This window comes from Euleptes europaea, chromosome 20 (genome assembly GCF_029931775.1).
Source record: "Euleptes europaea isolate rEulEur1 chromosome 20, rEulEur1.hap1, whole genome shotgun sequence".
Lineage (NCBI taxonomy): Eukaryota > Metazoa > Chordata > Lepidosauria > Squamata > Sphaerodactylidae > Euleptes > Euleptes europaea.
The window spans coordinates 24849850-24872857 of record NC_079331.1 but is presented as its reverse complement, the minus strand read 5'-3'; the positions used below and the strand labels follow the sequence as shown (position 1 = coordinate 24872857).

At 54.2% G+C, this 23008-nt stretch overlaps 3 protein-coding genes across 3 annotated transcripts in view; all 3 read left to right on the top strand.

Moving 5' to 3' along the window:
• The window catches only part of RASGRF1 (Ras protein specific guanine nucleotide releasing factor 1), a 53807-nt gene extending 50710 nt beyond the window's left edge, over positions 1-3097 (top strand). The window contains exons 25-27 of the mRNA XM_056866001.1: positions 547-664; positions 954-1022; positions 2999-3097. Of these exons, the coding sequence (XP_056721979.1) occupies positions 547-664; positions 954-1022; positions 2999-3091 (280 nt within the window). The 3' untranslated portion in view covers positions 3092-3097. The remainder of the gene's footprint in view (positions 1-546; positions 665-953; positions 1023-2998) is intronic.
• A 3117-nt stretch (positions 3098-6214) lies between these two features.
• CTSH (cathepsin H) lies at positions 6215-16026 on the top strand. The gene is made up of 11 exons (XM_056865738.1): positions 6215-6238; positions 6662-6770; positions 6853-6923; positions 10184-10288; positions 10710-10796; positions 11445-11500; positions 11631-11712; positions 11796-11864; positions 12339-12445; positions 13472-13597; positions 15942-16026. The coding sequence occupies exons 1-11, from the start codon at positions 6230-6232 to the stop codon at positions 16015-16017; spliced, it is 897 nt and encodes a 298-aa protein (XP_056721716.1). The 5' UTR covers positions 6215-6229; the 3' UTR covers positions 16018-16026.
• Positions 16027-19496: 3470 nt separating this feature from the next.
• BLM (BLM RecQ like helicase) overlaps positions 19497-23008 on the top strand; it is a 34296-nt gene continuing 30784 nt past the window's right edge. The window contains exons 1-3 of the mRNA XM_056865731.1: positions 19497-19558; positions 21327-21418; positions 22480-22612. Of these exons, the coding sequence (XP_056721709.1) occupies positions 19524-19558; positions 21327-21418; positions 22480-22612 (260 nt within the window). The 5' untranslated portion in view covers positions 19497-19523. The remainder of the gene's footprint in view (positions 19559-21326; positions 21419-22479; positions 22613-23008) is intronic.

Sequence of the window (23008 nt, the reverse complement as noted above, 5' to 3'; positions counted from 1 at the left end):
CATGCTTGACCCTCGAACAGATCATCGCTGGCAAGGGTGGGGAGGGGGAGTGATCACTTTTGGGACAGGATTGCAAAGGTCCGAGATCTAATGCCCTGGAAAGGAGAAGCCAGGAGGCTGCCCCCTGCCGCCTCTTTTGAGGCCAGGGCCCTCGGGACCACTCTGCCCGCCCCATTTTGATCTGGTTTCTGACTAAACCCAAGTCAGAAGCCCAAGTAAAGGAGCACCTGAGCCTGTCAGTTCTCCAGTGCACATTTTGGGTTTCTTTTTACTTATTTATTTTTCAGATGCATAGCCCGCCCTCATTCCCGGGCTCAGGGCTGGTCAGGGCTGTCCTGTGCTCTGCTGGCTTTGCTTCGGCCTGGAGGGGGCAATCCTGAGAGGGGTGCTGGGGGATTTTTAGCTCTTTTCCTGGGACTTTGATGCTACGGCATTTCTTGGAGCTTTGCTTTGTACCATGTGCTCCTCCTGGCTTGGGCATCTTGCCCTTCTCAGCACTGATGTAGAGGAATTCCTTCTAACCTGGACTTCTTTTGCCCCTGCCAGTTGTGACCCGCCTTGCGTCCCTTATCTCGGCATGTACCTCACAGACTTGGCATTCATTGAGGAAGGCACACCTAACTATACCGAAGACGGCCTGGTGAACTTCTCCAAAATGAGGATGGTGAGCTTCCCAGCACAGCCTGCCCTCATTCCCAGCCAGACCGGGCTCAGGGTGGGTCAGGGCTGTCCGGGTCAGGGCTTTGACAGGGGAGGCAGTGCCCCAGAGGGCTGTGCAGACACCAGTCCATAAAATGTCTAGTTTCGCAGCCCTCCCCTTCAGAGGTGCTTAGGGTGTTACTTTTATTTATTTTATTGAGGAGATTTTTATGCTGCCTCTCCAGAGTCCCGTGGGAGGCAGGGTTGACCGCCCTTTATTCCCAGGAACGATCATTTGTTTTCTCTCTGAACAGATTTCCCACATCATTCGAGAGATCAGACAGTTTCAGCAAACTGCCTACAAGATAGAGCATCAGCCCAAGGTATGTTTCCTGCAGACCCTTCCAAGTCCAGGTGAATGCCCGCCTCTTGCACAAGATCCCGGCAATGCCTGACAATTCCTTCGAAAGGTTTGGGTAAAAAGAACACTCGGTAGTGGTGGTGGTAGTGGAAAGTAGTCTAGTCACAGCCGACTTATGGCAACCCCACGCGGCTTTCAAGGCAAGAGGTGGTTTGCCATTGCCAGCCTCTGTGTAGCAACCCTGGCATTCCTTGGTGGTCTCCCATCCAAATACTAGCCAGGGCCGACCCTGCTTCGCTTCTGAGATCTGAAGAGGTCAGGATAGCCTGGGCCAGCCAGGTCAGGGAAGAGGAATGGTTACTCTCCATCCAATGTGGGGGAAACTCTGCCACTCAACCCATCTTAGCAATCAGCACACCTTCCATCTCACCTGGTTGCAGTTGCCGTTTCTTCCTCAGCTGCTTGAGCACTGGATTCGGGCACCGGCTCAACAGAGCCTGGCAGCTCCTGGCAACTGGGTTGGTGGAACATATTGAGGACACCTCCTCCTCAATCTAGCCTTGCTCAGGGGTCTCACATAAACACTGATCGACATCAGGGAAGGAACAGAACGTTGTGGCCTGCTGCACCGCAGATCCCAGAGCTGTGATGCTGCATCTTCTACAATGGCTCTTTCTGTGCATCCCATTAGAAAGGACGCAGACTGTTTTAATATCGCTCCACCTAGCCCAACCTCCTCTTCTGGGTACTTCAGCAGTATGTGTTGATTTACCAATGTTATATCCCACCTTCCTGCCCAGTCAGGACCACCAAGGTGGCTAATGAGTAAAAACAAAACATCATAAAAGTATAAAACCAAGACTGAAATACATCTTTGAAACAACAATTAAAATAAGGAGGGGCCGCTGAGAAGGCAGGACCACTGAGAGAACAACAGCCAAAACATGGTCCCACTGGAGTTTGGTCACTAAGCACTCAGCTCTCCTGGGTCCAGGGTTGGTGTCTTTAGCAGCAGCGGGTGCATCCCAGCTTGTTTCAAGGGTGGGGCAACAAACCCTCCTCCCAAGGAGGCATTAAGTACCTCTCGGGCCCAGCCGCCCAGCCCCCGGCCAGCAGACAGGAGCCACCAGGAAGGGCAAGGGTCACCCAAGTTCAAACCTTTCTGGGTGCTGCCCTCACCCTCACTGAAAAGCATCCTGAACAGCTGGACAAGTCAAGCTTATCTAACCCTATGGCCCTAATGTGGAGGCCAAGTCGGTACAGATGAGAGAGGTTTTATTTGCGAAGTCTTGAGCAAAATGGTCCCAGCAGGCCCCTGAACCATCCGCCTTCTCCTGCAGGCCAGATCCTGGCAGGCCTCTGACCCCCTGGAACGGATCCACGGTGCAGACGCAGCGGTGGCTGGTGGGGAAAGTGCCTTTTCTACACCCTCATCACTGCCGCAGAGCGAGCTGTAAAACGGGCTTCAGCCCGTGGCTGGTTGGATCCATCCCATGCCTTGGCTCTAGCCGCCTCCCTGGTCTTGTCATCGACAGCAGCCCCTCAGTAAATCAGGCGACATCCCAGGTTCTAAGAGAAAGGGCAGGGTAAGCCCTGGTTAGTACTTGGATGAGAAGTTGGGGGTCTCTACGCAGAGGTAAGGCAATGGCAAACCACCTGTGTTTGTCTCTGTCCTGACCAGATGGCCCAGGCTAGCCCTGATCTCATCAGATCTCGGAAACTAGTCAAGAGTCGGCCCAGGCTGGTGCTTGGATGGGAGACCACCCAGGAAGTCCAGGGTCGCTATGCAGAGGCAGGCAATGGCAAGCCCTCCCTGTTCGTCTCCTGACTTGTAATCCCTATGGGGTTGCCAGAAATTGGCTGCGACTTGATGGCACTCCCCCCACACACATACACCTGTGCTCACTGACTACACGTGGGCCCTTAGCTCTGTGCGGGGGTGGGGGTGGGGGAGGCACTGCTACCAACGTCTCTGCATTTGTGTTATTTCTCTTCCAGGTCACCCAGTACCTCCTGGATCAGTCCTTTGTGATGGACGAGGAGGCGCTGTATGAGGCCTCCCTCCAGATAGAGCCCAAACCGCCCACCTGAGCCCAGCACAGCGGCCTGTAGATCTCCCCGCACACCTTAGATCACCATTGTACATAGCCACTGTTTGTTTCTTTTGAACACCCCTTGACTGACGTCCTACTCCGTGCTTCTCCAAGTTGGAAAGGAAAAAGAAAAAACAAACAGAAACCCTCCAAGCCCCGCCCCCTTTTGTTCTTGGAACGTGACTCGCAATCCTTGCATTTTCCTGAGGAGTCCGGCATAGACCACTTTGTTGACTGCAGTCCTGGTTTATATTAAGCAATGTTCTCTTTGTCATTGATTCTTTGTGGGGGGGGAGGGGGAGGGATTAAGGGGGGTGGCAGCAGGAAACCCCCACTAGTGCACAGGGCACATCGCATCATGCTCCTCTTCTGACTGAGGAATTGTGGCTTTTCTTGGGCTTTGCAATCTGGACGTTTTGTTAAAAGTACAATGATCACACCTATCCCGAGTCGAGCAATTTTGAACCTCTGCTGCATGGGGTCCAACACCACCCGTTGTTTTTTAAATGGCAAATTTGGGAGGAGACAGGCAGTGCTGCTCGCTCTTTCCCTCTACAGGGAGCCTCGAGGGCTGGCATCAGGGAGGCAGGAGAGGACCCACTCCGTATGGCTGGTTGCCGCCACTGTGCGGATGGGTAGCCTGCGAAGAAGGGCTTGAAGAAGGCCCTTGGGCTCCAGGGTCTGTTGCGGGCCACTTGGCTGGCTCCCTCTGTTGCCCGAAAGCCGGGGAGACAAAGGCATCTCCCACTTGAGGGGAGGCAAGGAGGGAGATTTGGGGTCCGGAGAGGGAAGAAACCAGACGGCCAACGTGCAGCAGGTGTGCCCTCTGTTGCGCTCCCTGGAAGACCCTGTCTGCTGTCAGCGTGGGGTGGGGTGGGGGCGGCATTTGGTCACCTGAGCCGGCCCCGAGGGGAGACCGCCCTTTTCTCTGGATATTCCCACTGCATCGTGCCTCGGGGCAGCTTTTGTCAACATGCTCTATCTGTAACCTAGTGACACTTCTTAGTAATATAATGTAGAATTAGAGCGGGGGGGGGAATGTTTTTATTACATGTACTGTAATCCTGGCTAACTGCTCGTTAGCAGGAATATAGTAATGTAGTGCTTATTCTGTGAATATTATCATGTATTTTTTACACTGTACAGTATATAGACCCAGAAGAACTCTCAAGCAGCAGGCATGTGCCACAGTAACTCAGACCAGGAAATGTTTGCTATAAGCAATACCCAGTGGTATGAGAACTCTATTTCAAGACATACAATATTTCAACTTACAGCTTGTTTGCAAAAAGAAAATTTCAATTTTTGTAAAAATATGTGTTTCCTGATTACCTCTTGCTAATAAATCTATTTTATCTCAGGGTGAATGATGACTTTGCAAACATATATTGTCCTGGATGCACTCTGTTTCTGGGGAGAGGTGGATATTGTTCATGTGTGGCGTGGCCTATTTATTGAAGTGTCCTGGTAAACATTGCAAAGTATGAAGGAAGGATTTCTTAACGGTGAGGTCTGTGTTAAAACATGCCTGAGGCCACAGAATGCCTCACTGGCTCAGAGCAGCCCCAACCAAGTCCAACATTCAGCTCCAGCTGTCTTCCGGCTTCCCCTCCCCCAGCCCCAGGCAGTCAGAACCAAAACGTCTTGCACATTTACCTGTAAATCCCCACAACAAAAAGGGCTACAGACTTTTCTTTTGACAATGAAAGCTGCAAATTCAGATAGGGGCATGACATAGATCGGAGGAGGAGGCCCGGTCCCCGTGTGTCCCCAGCAGCTCCAGGCCTACACTGCTCTGCCCGTCGCAAGTAGTGAGGAACAGCTAGTTGGGTGTAGCCAGAAGGGTGTTCCCAGGAGATCTCCCTGAACGTGTAGCCAGGGATGGGTGACTGACCCAAAGACAGAGGCCAGGGCAGCCAACTGGGCGGAACACTGTATTGACCGTTTCATTCATCCAAGACATTTTTATGCTGCTTTCCCCTCCAATTTAGGTGGAGAACAAACAGTCAAAGCCATTCAAGCTAGCTTAAAAAAAACATAGGATATAAAACAGTACAAGCAGGAGTGAAAGCAGCCCCTGCGACACATGGGGGGGGGGAGAATGGGGTGGCCCATTGGTGGGTAGCAGCTGGCTGTGCTGGTCTGCCATGGGGGGGGGGATCGAGAGCAGGCGGCTGCAGGGTCTTCGGATGGGGCGGCCTGCCGCAGGTCTACCCGGGAGGAGAGGCCGAGGGGCAGGCCGGTGGCGGGGCCGGCGGGCCTGAAGGGGCGCTGGGTCTGGCCCTCCCTCCTGCTCGGGCCAGGAGGCGGGCTGCGGCCGGCAGGGGCAGCTGCGGGGCGGGGGCAGGGGCGGGGGCGGGGGGCAGCCGGCTCGCCGAGGCAGAGCGAGCGAGAGAGGCCGGCGACCGCTCCGCACCGTCGGGCCGGGCGCTCGCAGCCCCAGGAGGAGGGGGAGGAGGGGGAGGAGGGGGGGCCGGCGCGCCCCAAGCCCCGTCCGGCGGCCTCCTCCAAGGACCAAGCGGGGCTGCCGGGTGTGCGGGCGAGGGGGGCCACGGCCGTCCGCCCAGTCCAGCTCCGCTCGATGCCGGGTGGGCTTTGCAGCGGCTGGGGGGGGGGGCGGACGGGGCCGGCGGCGCCGCGAGAGGCCGGCAGGAGCTGGGCGAGAGAGGCCCGGGGGCGGGGGGGGGCGGCGCGTGTCCGGCTCCTGCCCCTCGGCCGGCCCCCGCGCCCCTCCCTCCCTCCGTCCCTCCCTCCCTGCGTCCCTGCCCGGCCAGGCAGAGGCGCGCCCTTCGCCCCGCGGCAGGCAGGCAGGCAGGATGCGGGCCCGGGCGCTGCTGCTGCTGCTGGCGGCCTCCTCCTGCGGCGCCCTGCAGGGTAGGCTCGTCCCGAGGGCGGGAGGGCAGGGCCCGGAGGCGGGTGGCCAGCGGGGCCCCGGCCGGGGCGCCGACCTCCGTGCGCTGGGGCGCCACCCCCGCCGCTCGGCGCCGTCGGGGCCACCGGTGCCGGGCGAGGGCATCGCGGAGCCGGGGGCGGCGCGGCCCTCGGTCCCGGCCCGCTGCCCGGAGCGGCCATGCTGACCTTCGCCTTGCTCCCTCCCCCCTCTCCCCCCACAGAAGAGCTGCTCTTCAAGGCCTGGATGCGTCAGGTACGCCCCCTCCCCCCCCCCGCCGCCGGGAGCGGGCTGCCGCGGCCGGGACGCCGAGGGGCTTCCCAGATGGGCCGGGCTCCGGGGGCCTGGCCGGGGAACCCCCCCCCCCCGGGATGCACCCCAGCATCTTCCGCACCGGCGCCTTGATGCTCAGCGCCCCGCCGCCGCCGCCGCCGCGGGCCCTTCTCGGTGCCGGGCAGGGAAAGCTAGCTGAGCGCTCCGCTGGGCCGGGAGGTGGCCGCTGGGGGGGCCCCGCGCGGTCTTCCTCGGGCTTGGTGTCGGGGGGCCCGGGCCGGCCGGCCGGCCTCTGCTTCCAGGCCCGAGCAACGAGGGGCAGCTGGGAGCTGCTTCTCACTTGAGCCGCCCCCCGCCCGCCCCCCCTCCTCTTCCCCCTTCTGCCCCCGCCGCCTCTCTCCGCAGCACGCCAAGCAGTACCGCCTCCCGGAAGAGTACCAGCGGCGCTTGCAGATCTTCGCCAGCAACAGGGCGAAGCTGGACCGCCACAACGCCCGCAACCACTCCTTCCAAAGTAGGGGAGCTGTCAGTGGCGCGAGCTGCCCTTTTGCCGGCTCGCGCCTCTGCTGACTCTCTCTCCTCTCTCCTTTCTTTAGTGGGCCTGAATCCGTTTTCAGACATGACGTTTGAGGAATTCCGAAAGCGGCATCTCTGGCACGAGCCTCAGGTGAATGCGTTTGTCCACAAGGAGCGGAGGCATCCCTGCCGACCCCCGGCCCTCTTAGCAACGAGCTCCGGATCTGGTCCTGAGCCTCTTGTCCGCCAGAGGCCTGGTCTGACCGGATTGCCAGAGAATCGGCTTTTGAGAGTCTAAAGCTCTCTTTGTCAGATATTTCGATTCTTGAAAGCTGATCATCTGGAAATCTGGTTGGTCTTTAAGGGGCGGCCGGACTCGGATCTTGCTCTTCGGCTGCAGACCCCCACAGCCACCCCGATAGCCGTCTGCCCAGGCAGCAGAATGAGCCGGCACAGTCTTGAGGGGACTGTACCGCTTCGTCCTGCAGGGTGGGATTGCAATGTTCCAGGTTCCCCTTCGTTAATAATTCCCTACAAGTGGAAAACTAGCACAGTGTGGAACGTGCTAATTTTCTATTTGCAGAGAGGGGAGCATTAAACATTGGACTCTCTACTTGCAATCCCAAGTGGCGCAGGGCACTCAGCCGCCTTCAGGTTCTTCCACTTAGTTCTGCTAGAGGCCAAGCCGAAGCCAAAGACCGCCAGCTCCTTTTTATCTTAGGAAAATAAGTCTGGGCGAGGTTTGACAACGGGGCTCCCTACAGTGGTGCTGCTGGGCATCATGGTGCCCGTAGATCCTTTGCCAGGTGCCTGATAGGTCCTTCACAAGAGTAGGTGGGGCTGTTGTGAAGGCAGAACCAATGACTACCTGCCTTCCTACAAATAAAGGGGCTTTTTGCTTGGTTCCGCCCCACCACTCACCAGAGAAGGATCCCGGATCCTGTAAACCGGATGTGCAGATCAACTGTGAGGTGGGGGGGGGGCTAGGGATTTGTTGAGCACGCTTTCCCACCCTTGCTCTCCCTCTGTGTGTTATCTTCCCATTTGTCATCATCTTCTCTGTGTGTTTTTATTCCCCATCCCTCCGTCTTTTGTGTAGAGCCCTCTCCACTGAGCTAGAAATAGAGTGGGGTATAAATTGAATAAAATAATAATGTGTGTGCTTGACTCCCCATCCTATGCAGCCATTTTGTAGTGGTGCCTACCACCCTGTCTCAGAACTCCAAAAAAGCCTGCAGTATCAAAAAGGTTGGGGGTCCCTGTTTTAAGTGATGAGAAAAGCGCAAGGAAAGTGGGTTGGTCAGAATCTAGGTCTGGGGCGTCAAACTCATTTGTTACAAGGGCCAGATATGACACAAATGTCACTTGGTCGGGCCGGGCCATGCCTCGCCAGCCCAGGTCGGGACTAGGGGAGGGTGGCTGCCCTGGCTGGCTCATGGGCTGGATAAGGGCGTTCAAGGGGCTGAATCCGGCCCACGGGCCACATGTTTGACACCCCTGATCTAGGTGGCTTTCACTCAGGGATTTGTCTTTCATACTGACATGAAAAGCAGATGCCACCCACATCAGTTCAGTCCGGAAGAGACCGAGATACTGTTAATCCTTGGTAGCCAGTCAGGGACTGAGGAGTCCAGAGTGCCGTGTGGGGTTGTCTCCCCTCTAGAGGAGCACATTGGTAGCTGTGGAATGCTCTCACAGCCAGGTCTTCAGAGGGAAGTTTGCCTTTCTTCTGTGGTACATGGTGCACTTTCCCCACTTCAGCCGGTATGCCGGCAAAGGGGCAAATCTTGTGACACCAGTTTCTCAAGGAAGTCTTTTCAAGGCCTGCCCTTGAAAAGTATGGTTTGGCAGGTGGCTCTTCACAGGCCCTGGCCCGGGGGGAGGGGGGCGTCCTTGAAAAGGATGTGAAAGTGGAAGTGGGGAAAGCAGGTGGCTGAGCAGAGCGCCTTGCAGAGACCGGGCGGGGCCTGCCTTCTGGCAGCCCCACGGCGGGAGAAAGGATTGCCTTTCCAGCTCTGCCCAGGACCCACAGGGGTCTCCTGTGCCTGCCTGTTTGCCTGGCCATGGAGGACTCTCTGGGACTGAGGTTGGATTCCGGCCCACCCCTCTCTGCCCCCACTCCATGGTCAGAGGGGAGCTGAGCAGGAACAAGAGAAAGGTGTGGGGGGGGGGAGGGTGTTGCTGCTGAGTTGATGTTATAATTGGTTGGCCTTTTATTGCCACCCTCTCTTTGTTGCTGCAAAGCATCAAATGACTTCTGCGTCCTTCTGTGCTCATTTGGAAAAGACTTTATTTTCTTCTCCAAAAGCAGGGAGAAAGAAAGGGTGTGGGTATTAGGGGTGGGGGCTCTCACGCCCCTCCCCTGAAGTTTCCTTGCTGAAAAAGTTGCCCATAAACTGCTTTGATTTCCAGTGGGGAAGCTTACAGGTACCCCTTCCCCTCACATAATGGGTACAAGGAGTGTGGGGACAGCTTTTCCCAAAGGGAAAGCCAACTCACGCACAATTATCCTCTTTGAAAAAATACCCAGCCCCAGTTCCTACACCTGCAAAGGGGGGGGGGAGTATTTAAAAATGAACACAGAACAAAATGTAATGTGGATTTTGACCTTTAATTAGTTTGCTGACTTGAAACGATTTTGATGTTGGTTTTTTAGCATTCTGTTAAAATGTTCCTTTCTGGCTGTTGAGTATTACCAAATTTTGTGCAGCTTTCTATATTTCTGTTTTGCTTGAATCTGATATCTTGTAGTTTGTAAACCCCCTCAGGAACCTGTAGTTGCCGAGGAACATGGAATATGATTGATTAGAACTGAGAACAATAGTACTAGAGAGCCGTTTCCCTCGGGCCAGTTGCTGAAGTACAGGAATAGCTTTGTCGTATGCAGGAGATGCTCCGTATGCTCAGGCACGGCCGCAGCTCCTCTGTGGACCTGTCCGAGTGCTCGGAGTGTGCTCCCTGTGCATGTTCTCTCGCACCCAAGAGGAGAGCGATGCTGGGTGAGCAAGAAGAACTTCCCAGTCCAGGGTCAGTAGGGGCCGCGTCAGGAGGCCGGCAGGGCTGTGCGTTGGGGTGCAGAGGCTGGCCCCGAGTGACCAAGGGCTTGGTCTAAAGGTGGGATTTTGCAGAAGTGCTCCTTGTTTGCCTAGCATCACCAGTTTGGATCAAGGCTCAGTAACACTGACAACGACCGTGCAAAGCATGCCAGTCTCTAGGATCCTTGAATTGCAGGTCACAAGACAGCAGCTCACCAGGGCCAAGATTTGAACCCAAGACTGTAGCAAATGCCACTGCCCTGCATAGCTCAGGCTCCTAAGCCAGACGGACTGGGCCCTCCCCTGGTGTGTGGGCCTGGGCGCCTGCCTCGGGTGCCGCAACCGTCCTCATGAAAGGCTCTGTCATCACTTACAGAACTGCTCGGCCACCAAGGGCAATTTCGTGGGCACTGCTGGGTGGCACCCGACGGCTATGGACTGGAGGAAGAAAGGCAACTATGTGACACCGGTCAAAAATCAGGTAACGGTCCTGGAGAAAAGGGGGCCCAGGAATCAGAGACCTTAGTACCAAAGCCCAGCAGATCTCAGCGTGCCAGGCGTGTTGTGAAGGGCTTTACGGGGCCTGCTCCTCAAGCAACTCCGCGGTCAGCCTGGATGCTGGAAAGGACTGGCGTTGCTGCTCTCTGGCCTGTACCTTGTTATCAGTGAAACTTTGCACGTACAGAATTCTTTGTCAATAAGAGCTTGAAAAGTCACTCAAATGACTTTTTTGAGGACTTGGGAGTGCCTTGCCAATGTGGCCACCGTTGTGTCCTGTTGCCTCTGAAGGGTCCTTAGAGGCAAGCAGAGCGAAACCTCCAAGCTGCCTCGTTGCTGGCCCCCTACATTTCGAAAGAGAGCCTGTCCATTGCTTCCCCCTCCTTTCCTCTCCCCCACTCCAGGGTCCTTGTGGGAGCTGCTGGACATTCTCAACTACAGGGTGCTTAGAGTCTGCCATCGCCATCGCCACTGGGAAGCTGCTGAACCTGGTAAGCCTCCCTTGGGAACTCAGTGCTTGCTGGCTCCTTTGATTTGTGGTACATGAATGTCCAGCTCAGAGCCACGTTTGTGGAGCAGGGGCTAAGAGACCAGATTTGGGGTGGGGGGGGGAAGAGTGCACAGCAGGGTAGAGGGCCGGAGAGGGGAGCTGAGCCAAAAGCAACACCGTTGGTATGCCAGGGTCTGTCCTCTTGCACAAATCTTTGCCACAAGAACTTCCTGTGGTGGGAAAAGCACGGGGCTCTCCAAGAGGCTTTGGTTTGTCACAGTAAAAGGCAGGCTTCCAGAAGAGAACGGGCATTGACAGATTGGTAAAGGAAGCGAATGCCAGTTTTGGAAGGGACAAACTTCCCTTCTTTCTTCGGGTCTGGGCAAGCTGCCTAATGATCAGGTTGGAAGAAGCAATTATTTGGCTTAGCGAGTGCTCCCCCCCGCAATTCCCCTGCCTCTGATTCTCTGCCTAGACCAGTTACAGGATGGGCAGGGACTGGGCGGGAGTCGGCAGGCAGAACCTGTTGGAAGCAGAGGACTGGGGAAACATGTTCAGCTGAGGGCCTGTTGGGTTTCAGAGGAGAGCAGGTCAGTCTGGTAGAGGCTCGTTGGTGGGGAGTTTTCCCCCATGTGTCTCCTCCCCCCAGGCTGAACAGCAGCTGGTCGACTGTGCCCAGGGCTTCAACAACCATGGCTGTAGTGGGTGAGTAGTACCCTCTGGGGGGCTGTCTGGAGGCCCCCCAGTCCTCTCCTCAGTCCCTTCCTCTGTTAATGGTGCCCCACAACTTGGTGTCTTAGGCATTCTCCCTTCTTTTCTGTCTTTTCCCCTCCAGAGGCCTCCCCAGCCAGGCTTTTGAATACATCCGATACAACCAAGGGCTCATGGGCGAGGATGCGTACCCGTATCGGGCCAAGGTAGGGTTCCTGGGATGGCGAGGGGCTCGTCGGTCACATTGTGCAGCCGGCTGTAACAGGCTTGCGCCTCCTCTTCCCCGCAGAACGGCACCTGCAGGTTCCAGCCCAGGGAGGCCATTGCCTTCGTCAAAGACGTTGTCAACATTACGCTGGTGAGCGCCTGCTCCACTCTGTTGTCCCCGCCTGCCTGTGAATGTCCAGCCGCTCCCCAGACTCCTGGCCTGTGTGCCACGGCCAGATTGTGCCCTCAGCATCCTTTGGCTCTTGTTCTGCTGGACCCCCGGGCTTCCACTTCGCGATAGCCTCTGCCCTTCTCAGGGCACCCTCCCTCCTTTTGCACCAAGGCCAACCCTTCTGCTTCCCCACTGGCCGCATTCTTGTGTTCATTAGAAGAAAGCTGCCTGCTCCCCACTGGAAGGTGGAGCTATGGGGCTTTCTTCCGTGAAGGGCTGGAGTTCTGTCCTGTAATTCCGGATGTGTGTGGGTCAGCTGCCCACTAGGGGAAGAAGCCAGGTTTGCCCGTTCTTGACACTACTGTCTTCTCAGAGTCATAGAAAACAGGCCCCAGTACTAAGCAGTTTGGCCTTGCCCTCGCGCACGCTGACCTCTGGGGTGTCTTCTTCCAGAATGATGAAGAGAGCATGGTGGAAGCGGTGGGGAGCCACAATCCGGTGAGCTTTGCCTTTGATGTGACAGAGGACTTCATGCTCTACAGAAAGGGGGTTTACTCGAGGTGAGTCTCTTGCGATGCCTCGGGCTGCGTGAGGCATCATGCCAGTCGTCAGTGGTTTGCCACTTGGCTCATGCTCCAGGAGCCAGGATGATCGTGGGGGAGTGTCTTGGGAGTGAAGCCATGGCCACTGCCTCCTTTGAGTCCAGGCAGGTTGCTTCCTGTGGGCTTGCGTCTCCCGTCAGGCTCTGCAGCCCTGCTCACTCGGCCGGCTCCTGTGGCTCCTGGGGGGAAGCTCTGTGGTCATCCACCACAGTTTGCTGCCTCTCCTGGAGGTGTGGATGGGAGACGTGGGCTCTGCTGCAGCTCGTTTGCTCACACTTCCTGGGTCTTGATTTACAGAAGGGGAAGGGCTGGGTTGGGAGTTGGAGCCCATATGCCCAGTTCACACGTTATGGGTTCCTTTGTCACACAAGTGGATTTTTAAAAAACGGTTCCTGTTTTGCACATACAAAATGGGGGTGGGGGGAGGATGAGGAAAATTCCCCCAAAGGGTCACTTTTTATGTAAAAATCAGTATTAAGCAAACTTCAGCCAGTGGTGCTGCGCCCTCAGCTCCTTGGAGCTGGTCACTGTTGGAAATTTGTCTCTGCAGAGTGAGGATGTGGGGCTGGCTGGCTGGGTCTCCCCTGCCCTGCCTGCCTTTCAGGGCTTAGCATAGTGCTGCGGTTCTTCCAGAGCACACTGAGATCTAAAACCCTGGTGAGCAAAAGTTACTGAAAGGAAACTGGGCAGATCAGGGGACCCCTGACCATCACCAGCCACATAGGAACTGTGAGGAAGCCTCACTTCTGTGTAAAGACCCTGACCTTTGCCTTGGACCAGCATGTGGGGTAGCGGCAAAAATTACACCAATAATTACACAAATACAGCCAGCCAAGTTACCAGGGAGTTGGAAAACTTTTCTCCTTGCTATGCTGTTCGTCTGAACTCCCACATTGCATTAAATACAATCAGTGGTTTAACCCGAAGAGGGGCGATCTGAGTCCCGGCTTCTGCTCTCCAAACTCTGTTGTTTTCTGTTCACAGCAAACGCTGTCATAAGACTCCGGACAAAGTGAATCACGCTGTCCTGGCTGTGGGCTACGGGGAAGAGAACGGCCTTCCCTACTGGATTGTCAAAAACTCCTGGGGCCCAAAGTGGGGCATGGATGGGTAAGGGGCTTCCTTGCTTCTTTCCCCTCCAGCCTTGACGCAAGCCTTTTATGCAGGGTTGTTTCCCCGCGGTCACCCCTACCAACTGCTTCGGGGCTTCCTTCTGATTATTCATGCCTTTTCTGTCAGAGGTCGCCTCTCTCTCCCAGCGTGTTTCGCCCATATTTTCTGGATGCTGTTTTAGCCAGAATCTGGAAAATGCGGGCAAAACACGTGGGGAGAGCGAGACAAACTGACGGGCGGAAAAAGCATGCATAATCAGAAGGAAGCCCTGAAGTAGTCAGCGGGGGTGACTGTGGGGAAAACATCCTTGCATAAAAGGCCACAGGGATGGTTGGTTGGTTGGGTGAGCTCTGGCACCACCTAATGGCTCATCTTTGCTGGTGTTATTTATTCATTTATGTTATTTATAGTCCACCTTTCTCACTTGGGACTCAAGGTAGATTAAACAGAGCGAGTCAGTGCAATCAACAGGATGGGATATTCAGTGAACAGTGCAGTAGGATTAGGGTTGTAGAACCAACCAGAAGTCTTAAAACAGAACTGAAGCAAAGCATGGGTGTTAACATGTCACAGTAAATGATGCAAAAATCACATAGTAGGATCCTAGTTTCCGCAAGCTGTGCACAGTAGTATGGGCCACGATCCCTAATCATTTATCCAAGTAACTTAGTGAATAATTTAGGAGAGTGTAAACCTTATTGCCTGTGCAGAAAGGCCTTTTTGAATAATTCCATCTTGCATAGTTTGCGGACAGCTAGGAGAGTTGGAGCCTTCCTGACTTTCTCAGGCAGGCCATTCCACAAGGTGGGGGCCACAACGTGTACGGGCAGTTGTTGATTATGCCCGTTTGCAGGTTGGCACTGGCAGACGGCCCTGCTCAGATGAGTGAGCTGTCCTGGGGGGAGCAGAGGGGCGGGAGGCGGCCTCGCAGATCTGAATGTCCAAGGCCATGAAGGGCCACGTGATGGCCAATAGCTTGAATTGAGCCCGGCATCTGATGGGCAGCCAGGGGAGTGATGGCAGGATGGGAGTCGTGTGCCCGCTCTGCCCAGATCCTGATAATAGCTGAGGCGTGGCATTCTGCACCAACTGGTCTTTCCAAACTGATTTTGAGGAGAGACCGATGTGCAATGCATTACAGTAGTCTATTCTTGTTACTGTGGTGTGGATCCGGGTCACAATTATTCCAATGGGAGAATGTTGTGGTAAACTGGGGCACCTTAAAGATGACCAGCATTTATTCCAGCATGAGCTGTTGTCAGAGCTCACTTCTTCAGATACAGTGGGAAAAATGAAGTCATTTACCTTCTGTTATGAGGAAAACGAGTTGTTTTTCTTCCCACAGTAGCTGAAGAAGGCTTTTTTTTTTTTTGCCATCAAGTCGCAGCTGACTCATGGTGACCCCGTAGAGTTTTCAAGGCAAGAGGCGATCAGAGGTGTTTTGCCATTGCCTGCCTCCGCGTCACACCCCTGGTATTCCTTGGAGGTCTCCCATCTAAATACTTGCCAGGGTCATCAGGGCTGAGAGTGTGTGGCTGGCCCAAGGTCACCCAGCAAGCTTCCACAGCACAAGTGGGAATTTGAACCTGGGTTTCCCAGACCCTAGTCCGACACCTTAACCACCACACCACGCTGCCTCTCCATGAAAGCTCATGCCGGAAGTAAATGTTGTTTGTCTTTAAGATGCCACTGGCCTTCTTTGTCATGGCAAGATTGCGAGAACCGTGTGTCAGATTCCACCGCCAGAAAACCTGTTGGGTGGCCCTCCCTGGCAGCTGTCTTTTCAGATCAAAAACACTTGAGCTGTACTGGGCCATTGTGAGAGCCGAGACTCCTCTTCCTTTTCAGCATAAGGTGCTTGAGAGTTAACTGGAGTCTTATTGTGTCTGAACAAGTGTGCGGCCCTCTCCCGGGAAGCCCATTTCCAGCATCAGCCAGCATGTTGTAATGGCTGGAATGTTAGACTGGGATCTGGAGACCCAGGTTCAAATCCTCATTCTGCCATAGAGGCTTGCCGGGTGACTTTGGGCCAGCCACACACCCTCAGCCTAGCCTACCTCACAGGGTTGTTTTTGCGAGGATAAAATGAAGAAGGGGAGACTGTGGGAAGCCACTGTGGGTCCCCACTGGGGAGAAAAGTGGGGTATAAAGGAAGTAAATAAATAAATTTGGGGGGGCAGAGGGGGCGGGGCCAGTTGTCCTGTGGCACCAGTCTGGATGAAGCCAGCACGTTTTCTGGGTTAGGTATGCGAGGACTCGCTTTGTAGGGAAGGGTCACAAGTACAGCACCTAATGGGAGCAAGAACCTCCCACCAACGCAAATGTCGGTCTTTGCTTTTAGGTACTTCAACATTGAGCGGGGATGCAACATGTGTGGTCTTGCTGCCTGTGCCTCTTACCCCATCCCGCTTGTCTAGGCGGGGTGGGGGGAGGGTTGTGTTTGTGGAAGGAGCAGCTGTGCTGCAGGCTGAAGATGGAGGGCAGACCACCCGGCCCAAGAAGAAGAGAGGGCTGAACTGAGCCTGGGCCCTTGGCTTCTCTCCTGGGAGGGCTTCTAAGGAAGGCCCCTCCTCCTGCCTGCCACGGCCCTTCCAAGCCCCACTTCATCCAGTCCTGCCGCTGCTGCTTCCGGTCGTGCAGCGCAAAGCCCCTGCCGGCTCCAGGCCCCCTTCTCTCCCGAAGCCACCTCTGGGACTTGAATCCGGCTCCTCCCTTTCAACCGCTTCCTCCCCCACTTTGGGAAGTCTGGAGGTTGGCCCTATCAGCTGGCGTCTGGTCCATTATCCCAGTGTGGAAATGCTGCAGGGATGAGCAGGGGCTGGAAATGATTCCCCACCACCACCCTCCAGCAGTCTCCTGTCCCGCAATAAGCCCAATTCTTCTTTCAGACCACGAGATCTTGGGCATCCCAAATGGTTTGCATGCAGCAAGCCGCCTAAGCCCCAAGGGCACAAAAAGTACCGCTCTGGGGATCCTTCCCGTGCCTTGCTTCCACAGGGATCCACCGCTGGAGAGGCTGAGCTGGAGTGGCCGTTCCCAGATTCTTACCACGGCTGCACATCCACTGCATCGCTGGACTCAGCATAGAGCTGCGAGTAGCCTTGCTTGTTTGCACTGGACGCTCCTTTTTTATTCGCGACATTTGTATCCGGCTGCCCTCTGTGGCAGTTGTTGTTGCTCTGGCTCCCGGAGGTCAGCTGGCCTGCCTGGGTTGGCGCACGCCTCCTACATGGTCTGCCGTGGGGAGGGGAGCACATTTGGAGTTTTTTAATTAAAGTTCCTTTCCCTGCACAAATGCGGTGGTTTTTGATGTGGAGGGGCAGTTTGGGGAGGGATGGACCAGTCGGGTTCAGGGAATCCCCCAGTAGAATATCCCTGTGAATGGCATTAAAGGTTGCCAACTCTGGCTTGGAAAATTCCTGGAGATTTGAGGGTAGGATTTGTGGAGGAGAGGGACCTCAGTAGGGTATACTGCCATAGAGCCCCACCCTCCACAGTAGCCATTATCTCCCGTCAGGAGATCACACGTGAGGCTGCCTTCTGTTGAATCGGACCACTGGCCCATCAAAGTCAGTATTGTTCATTCAGTATTGTCTACACCAGGGGGGTCCCCAACTGTTTTGAGCCCACCCATAGTGGGCGCAGCAACAAATGCCTGGCAGGCACCGCGTTGGGAGCCCCTGGCCTACACAGACAGGCACCGGCTGGCTCTCCGGGGTTCCCACTTCACCCGTGACCTGGTCTTTTACAACTGGGGACGTCAAGGATTGAACTCGGGCCCTCCCTGTGTGTCAAGCAGAGACTCTTCCGCTGAGCCACAGCGCTGCCCTAAGTCGGAGGTGTCCTACGGAGGCCAGCTTTTGGGTTTGTCACCGTCAGCCTTGCCTACTCGGTCGGACGGGCAGAAGAGGCTCTACGGGCTGAGCTCTTCCGCGTCACCCTTCTGAACCGGTGAAGCTGGGGATCGAACCTTCTGCCGGGCAGAGGCTCCTCCGCTGGCATCCTGGGGATCTCCGGGCCACAGCTTTAGCCTCCTTCATTCCAGGATTCAGCCAGGATCAAACGCATGCGTTTTCGCCAAACATGCATTCGATCCTGGCTGAATCCTGGCTGAAACGGAATAAAGGAGGCTAAAGCGACCGTGCGTTTTCGCCCAATGGCAAAGTAAGTGGAACCTCCATATTCAGAAGAAGTATATCTGGGGTTGTTGGAGACTAGAGACAAACAGGTGATATCTTGTCTCCATGCCAATATGAAATGTATCAAAATGCAGAGAGAAATGGGTTCCTTTAAGCAGAAACTTACCTGGACGGTGGAGCAACCGGCGTTTTGTGGACCTTCTGCTTGAAAATCAGGCTGAGAGCATTTCGTGCAAGCCTTATCATTTTTTTTATTTTTTATTGTTTGAAATATCATTGTTTGAATTATTGTCTATCTGCACTATTTGCTAAATGAAAGTCACTTATTTCTATTTGATTTGAATTCTGAGCTGGGGTGCTGTTGATTATTCTAAACTTCACAGCTGGAGGTTGGCAACGGCCATCAAAAGATTTTTTAAAAAAACAAACGGCAACGTTTTAAGAAAGCAGCGGAAGGTGGGACTTGCGGGGGGGGTGGCGCTGGGCGCGGGGGGGGCCCGCCTGGGCGCGGGGCAGCAGGGGCCGCGGGGGGAGGAGGCCGCTGCGAATCTCCCGCGTTGCGCAGGGGGGTGGACTAGATGACCCTCGAGCCCCTCCCCTCGGGAAGATCCGGCGGGCGGTCTCCCCGGCCCCGCCCTCCCGCGGGCGCCGGCGTCGGAAGTGCGGTCCTGGCGTCACTTCCTGCGGCAGCCGCGTCGGGCGGGCAGCCAATCGGAGCCGCGCGACGCCGCGGAGGCGCCGAGCTCGAAGGGCGGGCGGGAAGGCAGGCAGGCAGGAGGCGGCCATGGCGGGCCTGCCGCTCAACAACCTCCGCCAGCAGCTGGCGCTCCACGCCGCCCAGGGCCGGACCCCCGGCGCCAACGCCCACGCCGCCCCCCAGCGCAGGCCCGGGTCAGTGGGACGGGCCGGGGGTGGGGGTGGGGGGGGTGGGGGTGGGACGGGCGCCTCGCTCTGAGGGGAATGCGGGCTCACGGGCCTCTCTTCCCGCAGGGGCTTCACCTTCAAGAAGGGCCGGGGCACGGACGGGCGCGGCCTGCAAACGCCGCCGGAGGGGCGAGGAGGAGGAGAACCGGCCCCGCCACGTGGGGATGCTGCGGCCGGCGGCCGACGCGTGTCAGCCCGACCAGCGGAGCGGCGCCTCCTGTCCGACGACGGCAGCAGCAGCGACTGGGAGGACTTCGTGCTCGAGGAGCCCCGGCGGGCCGCCCCGCGCGCGCCGCCCCCGCCCGGCCCGCCGCTCCTGCGCCCCGGCCCCGCCGAGGGGGGCCCTCGAGGGTGCCGCGCAGACGCCGCGGCAGGAGGTGACTGGCCCGCGGGGGGGAGGCGGGGGCTGCGCTCCCTCTCCCTCCCTCCGAAGGGGCGGGCTTCTCCCGGCCAGGGCTTAAGGCGCCGGACCTGGGCAGCGTTTGGTGTTCGGGGCTTCGTCGCTGCGGGGGCTTCATTCCAGCGTCGGCATGGGGGGGGCGGGTTCCGTCTTCTTTGGGGGGGGGAATGGAGCACAGAGCACTCTTCTGGGTTTTGTATGGGTCAATATAATTTTCCCCATAAATTAATACTTCAAGCCATTTCTGTGACTTAAAGTAGACTGTTCTGAAGATTGATGATAATATGAAGCGAATGAAATGTTTTTGCTGTGTGCTCATTGTGTTAAAGCACAGAATGCTTTTGGCCGCAACAGAGGCGAGGAACCAAATGAAGAGTTGCGTGATCTAGTGGTGTGCATTGACCTTGAAGACGACGACAATCACGAAGAAGACTTCGTACCTCCCTCCCCAGTGAAAGAAATGCCTCCTGCCTCATCGGCTTTTAAAAGTACTCAGTATGTCACATCCAATTAGTATTCTCTGTTACTGAAACGTGCACAAAAGTGTAAGAAACCCTTTCTTTTCTTTTTTTATAAATTTTTATTGCTTTTATAATTAAACACAAAATTAAACAAAAGAAAAAAAGAAAATACAAAATAAAACATATAACATACAAAAACATATATAGAGCACTGTTACATCTATTACTAATACATTGTTTACTATCTTTTAAAAAGTATATAGTGCCCAAACCTCTACCACCCACCTCAGTGCCCTCCACCTTTGGATTTCCGGAGAGGTGTTATGACAGTATACTGTTACTGAAACGTGCACAAAAGTGTAAGAAACCCTTTCTCAGGACCTCTCTTGCAGAAGTGGTTCAGGTGGCCCATAAATAATATAAATAAATAAAACACACTTGGGATGACCAAGCCAACTCACCAATTTTGAGTGTTTTCTATTTACATATTTGCATCAGTTATAGTCCACCGTTCTAACTAGGACTGAAGGTGGATTACACAGAGTAAGTCAATACAGTTTACAGGAAGGAGTAGCCAATAAGCAATGCAGTTGAACATGTATTGTAGAAATCTGGCACCAACCTGAAATCTGAAAACAGCTGATTCAAGCATAAGTATTAACATGATGTCTTAAACAATGTAGAAATTTCATAGTAGGATCATATTTACAGTCAGGATAGTAGGATCATACTTACAGCACCAGACAGTAAAAGCTATGTGCAGTAGTGTAGACCACAGCCCTTAACCATGGTCCCCCAGCTCCCACTAATAGCTGATTTTCTGAGTTAGTTTTTATGGGAGAGCAACGTGTAGTGCATTACAGTAGTCTAGTAAGGCGTGGATCCAGGTGTCCAGATCAGCCATATCAAGGAGGCCATTGGAAGAAAGCGTTTTTTGCAGCTGCATGAACTTGCTGCTCCAGCAGTAATCCAGTATAACCCCAAGGATCTTAACCGAGTTAGCAGAAACCTGTGCAAAGTGAAGAGCATGAAGTCCTTCAAGATCTCCGCCTTCTCAATCTCTGTCTTTTCAGGGTTAGTTTCAATTTGTTTACTCTTAGCCAATTAGCCACAGCAGCCAGTCAGGGAATGGCCAAAAAAGCCAATAGGAGAAAAGGGTTAATAGGGAATGTGTTTTCTTGGTCAGGCAGACAACAGTGTTGGTTTCAGAATGTGAATACTGGGCAATAGCTAATGTGGTTTCCCCTTTCAAACACATGTAACAAAGGAATCTGAATTAGGGATGCGCACCGTTTTTCCAGGGTTTTTCGGATTTAATAGACCTAGAAATATTTTTTAAAAGCCATATCCTCATAATGGCTATTTTCGGATATTCCAGATTTTTCGGGTCTATTATACCCAAACCCGAAAAATTCCAGACACCTCCAAACTCCACGTGGGTCTCTGAGGTTGTGGGTGGCGCAGAGCTGAATGCTGAGCCGAGCCGCCTGCCACCTCCCAAGACCCAGCCAGCCTGCAGGTAAGGGAGAGGGGAATTCCCCCATTTTTTATTTAAAATGATGGCGGGACCAAAGCGTGCTGAATAATGTTAAATCACGACCATGTTTTTCGGGGTTCCCACCCCACGCCCCTGGCAAAAAAATACCAATAAGGTATTTTTCAGGGTTTTTTTTCAGTTTGGCTTTACCAGATGCACCACCCTAATCAGAACCTTTGCACAGGCTTTGAAATGAAAGCTTTTTTTCTCTACTGTGTACTTAACTGGGGTTCTTAATGACTTCATATTCATGTCCTATTTTCAGAGAATCTCCTCTTGAGAAAATAGCTGAATACGTGAAAAGCAGCTCAGTGGACTCTGCTTTCGCCAGCTGTTGCTCCCATGAAGGGCAGGAAGGTAAAGCCACCTCATGCTGTGGGGTCTGGTTCTTCTCTTTCGGAGAATATGCAGTTGCCCCGTGTTCTTCTAGGGCAGACCGGATAAAAGCATTGTGGTTGGGTAAATCTCTTGGCATGGTGAGGGGTACTCCAGCACTGTGGTTGCTCTGGGCAACAGCGCTCATCTGATGGAATTCTTACAATTATTTTTCACCGAAGGGAATTTTTTCGTTTATTTAAAATATTTATATACTGTCTGCCTTTTTCTATGTGGGGATGTTTTCTGGAGTCACTTATAGTGTCCAGGTGTCCAATGATCCACATGTAGCGCTGACTATCGCACAACCTGGGCCTTGTGGTTTCAGAAGGCGTACTTGGGAAAGCAGTTGAGGAGTCCAAAAAAATCTGGCTCAGGACTGCAGAAGCTCAGTTCAAGTTGGAATAGGGAAGGCAACCATCGCTCCTGGGAATCAGAGAATAACCCCCCCCCCCAAATGTGGGTTTCGGTGGAGGCAGGGGAATCTTTGTGAAAGTCATGAGCATTGGATGGGAGCAGTCTGAAGGAGGTTTCTGGGCCTTAAGAGATGCTCCTACCCGAGAGGAAGATAAAGGTTTCGAGGCTGGAGGGGGGTTTGTTTGGTTATTCACTGGGAGCTGGCTATAAGCTTTTAATCATAAAATCATTGAAGTAGAGTGTCCTGGAGTGAGAAAACTGATACACTAGGGTTCATGCCATTAAAGAAGGTGGTCCTTTAGTCAAGCGTGATTGTGGTGATGCAGCTGAATATTGCACCTAAATGCCCTTTGACTGAATTGGAATAGACAAGGTGTAATAGCTGCACAGCCCTTTGGGTGAATCTCTGGGTTTGCCCGTGGAACTAGATCAGTGGTTCCCAAACTTCGGGCCACTGCCCCCTTGGCTTCACAAACAAAGTAGAGACAAAGCAGTCATGGCAAATATCAATCGGAAATATATTTAAGTCCTACTGAATCATACAGACATGTTGGGGATCAGTGGTTTGAGTGCCAGCTTTAATGGATTGCTTGCAACTAACACGGTATACCTTGATGATGTTTCAGATAACTTGTTGCAGCACGGAAATCTTCTGTACTGTGTGATGGAGGGAATCTGTGATCTGTTGGATTCCATCCCAGAAAGGGAGCTGAAGTCTTTGTCTCATGGGAAGGAGCTTCTGCAGAAGAGAGATCACAGGTTTGGAGGCCTCAGTCATTCAGAATGTGTTTGTGCACTTGTAGGCGCACTCTGTGGTTTACGCATGCTCGGAATGTGTTAGGCTTTCCTAAATTGTATCAGCCTCTCAAAGTAATAAGAGGCTTGAAACCTACTAAACACTTTTGTATTACTGATTAAAACCCAGGTAAAGATGAAGCACGTTGTTAGAGCTGCACAAAGAAATTTCTAGCAATTGCGAACGGCTTTCCTCCCCTCCCAGAGGCCACAATCCTAAATCGTTTCTTATGGACCAGACTCCAAGGGTTGCCCCTTGAAACCAGGCCCTCAGGGTGCAGTTTTACCCCCCTGTGCTATTCAATCTCTTAAGTAAAATCCTTAGGAGAAATTATTCATAGTTTTGAAGTAGGTTGTCGT

What these genes read in the sequence shown, in the direction of transcription:
- CTSH (XM_056865738.1), top strand. An exon ending in CGTACCCGTATCGGGCCAAG is followed by an intron (nt 11,713 to 11,795) that starts GTAGGGTTCCTG and finishes TCTTCCCCGCAG; the next exon opens with AACGGCACCTGCAGGTTCCA. An exon ending in CCAAAGTGGGGCATGGATGG is followed by an intron (nt 13,598 to 15,941) that starts GTAAGGGGCTTC and finishes CTTTGCTTTTAG; the next exon opens with GTACTTCAACATTGAGCGGG.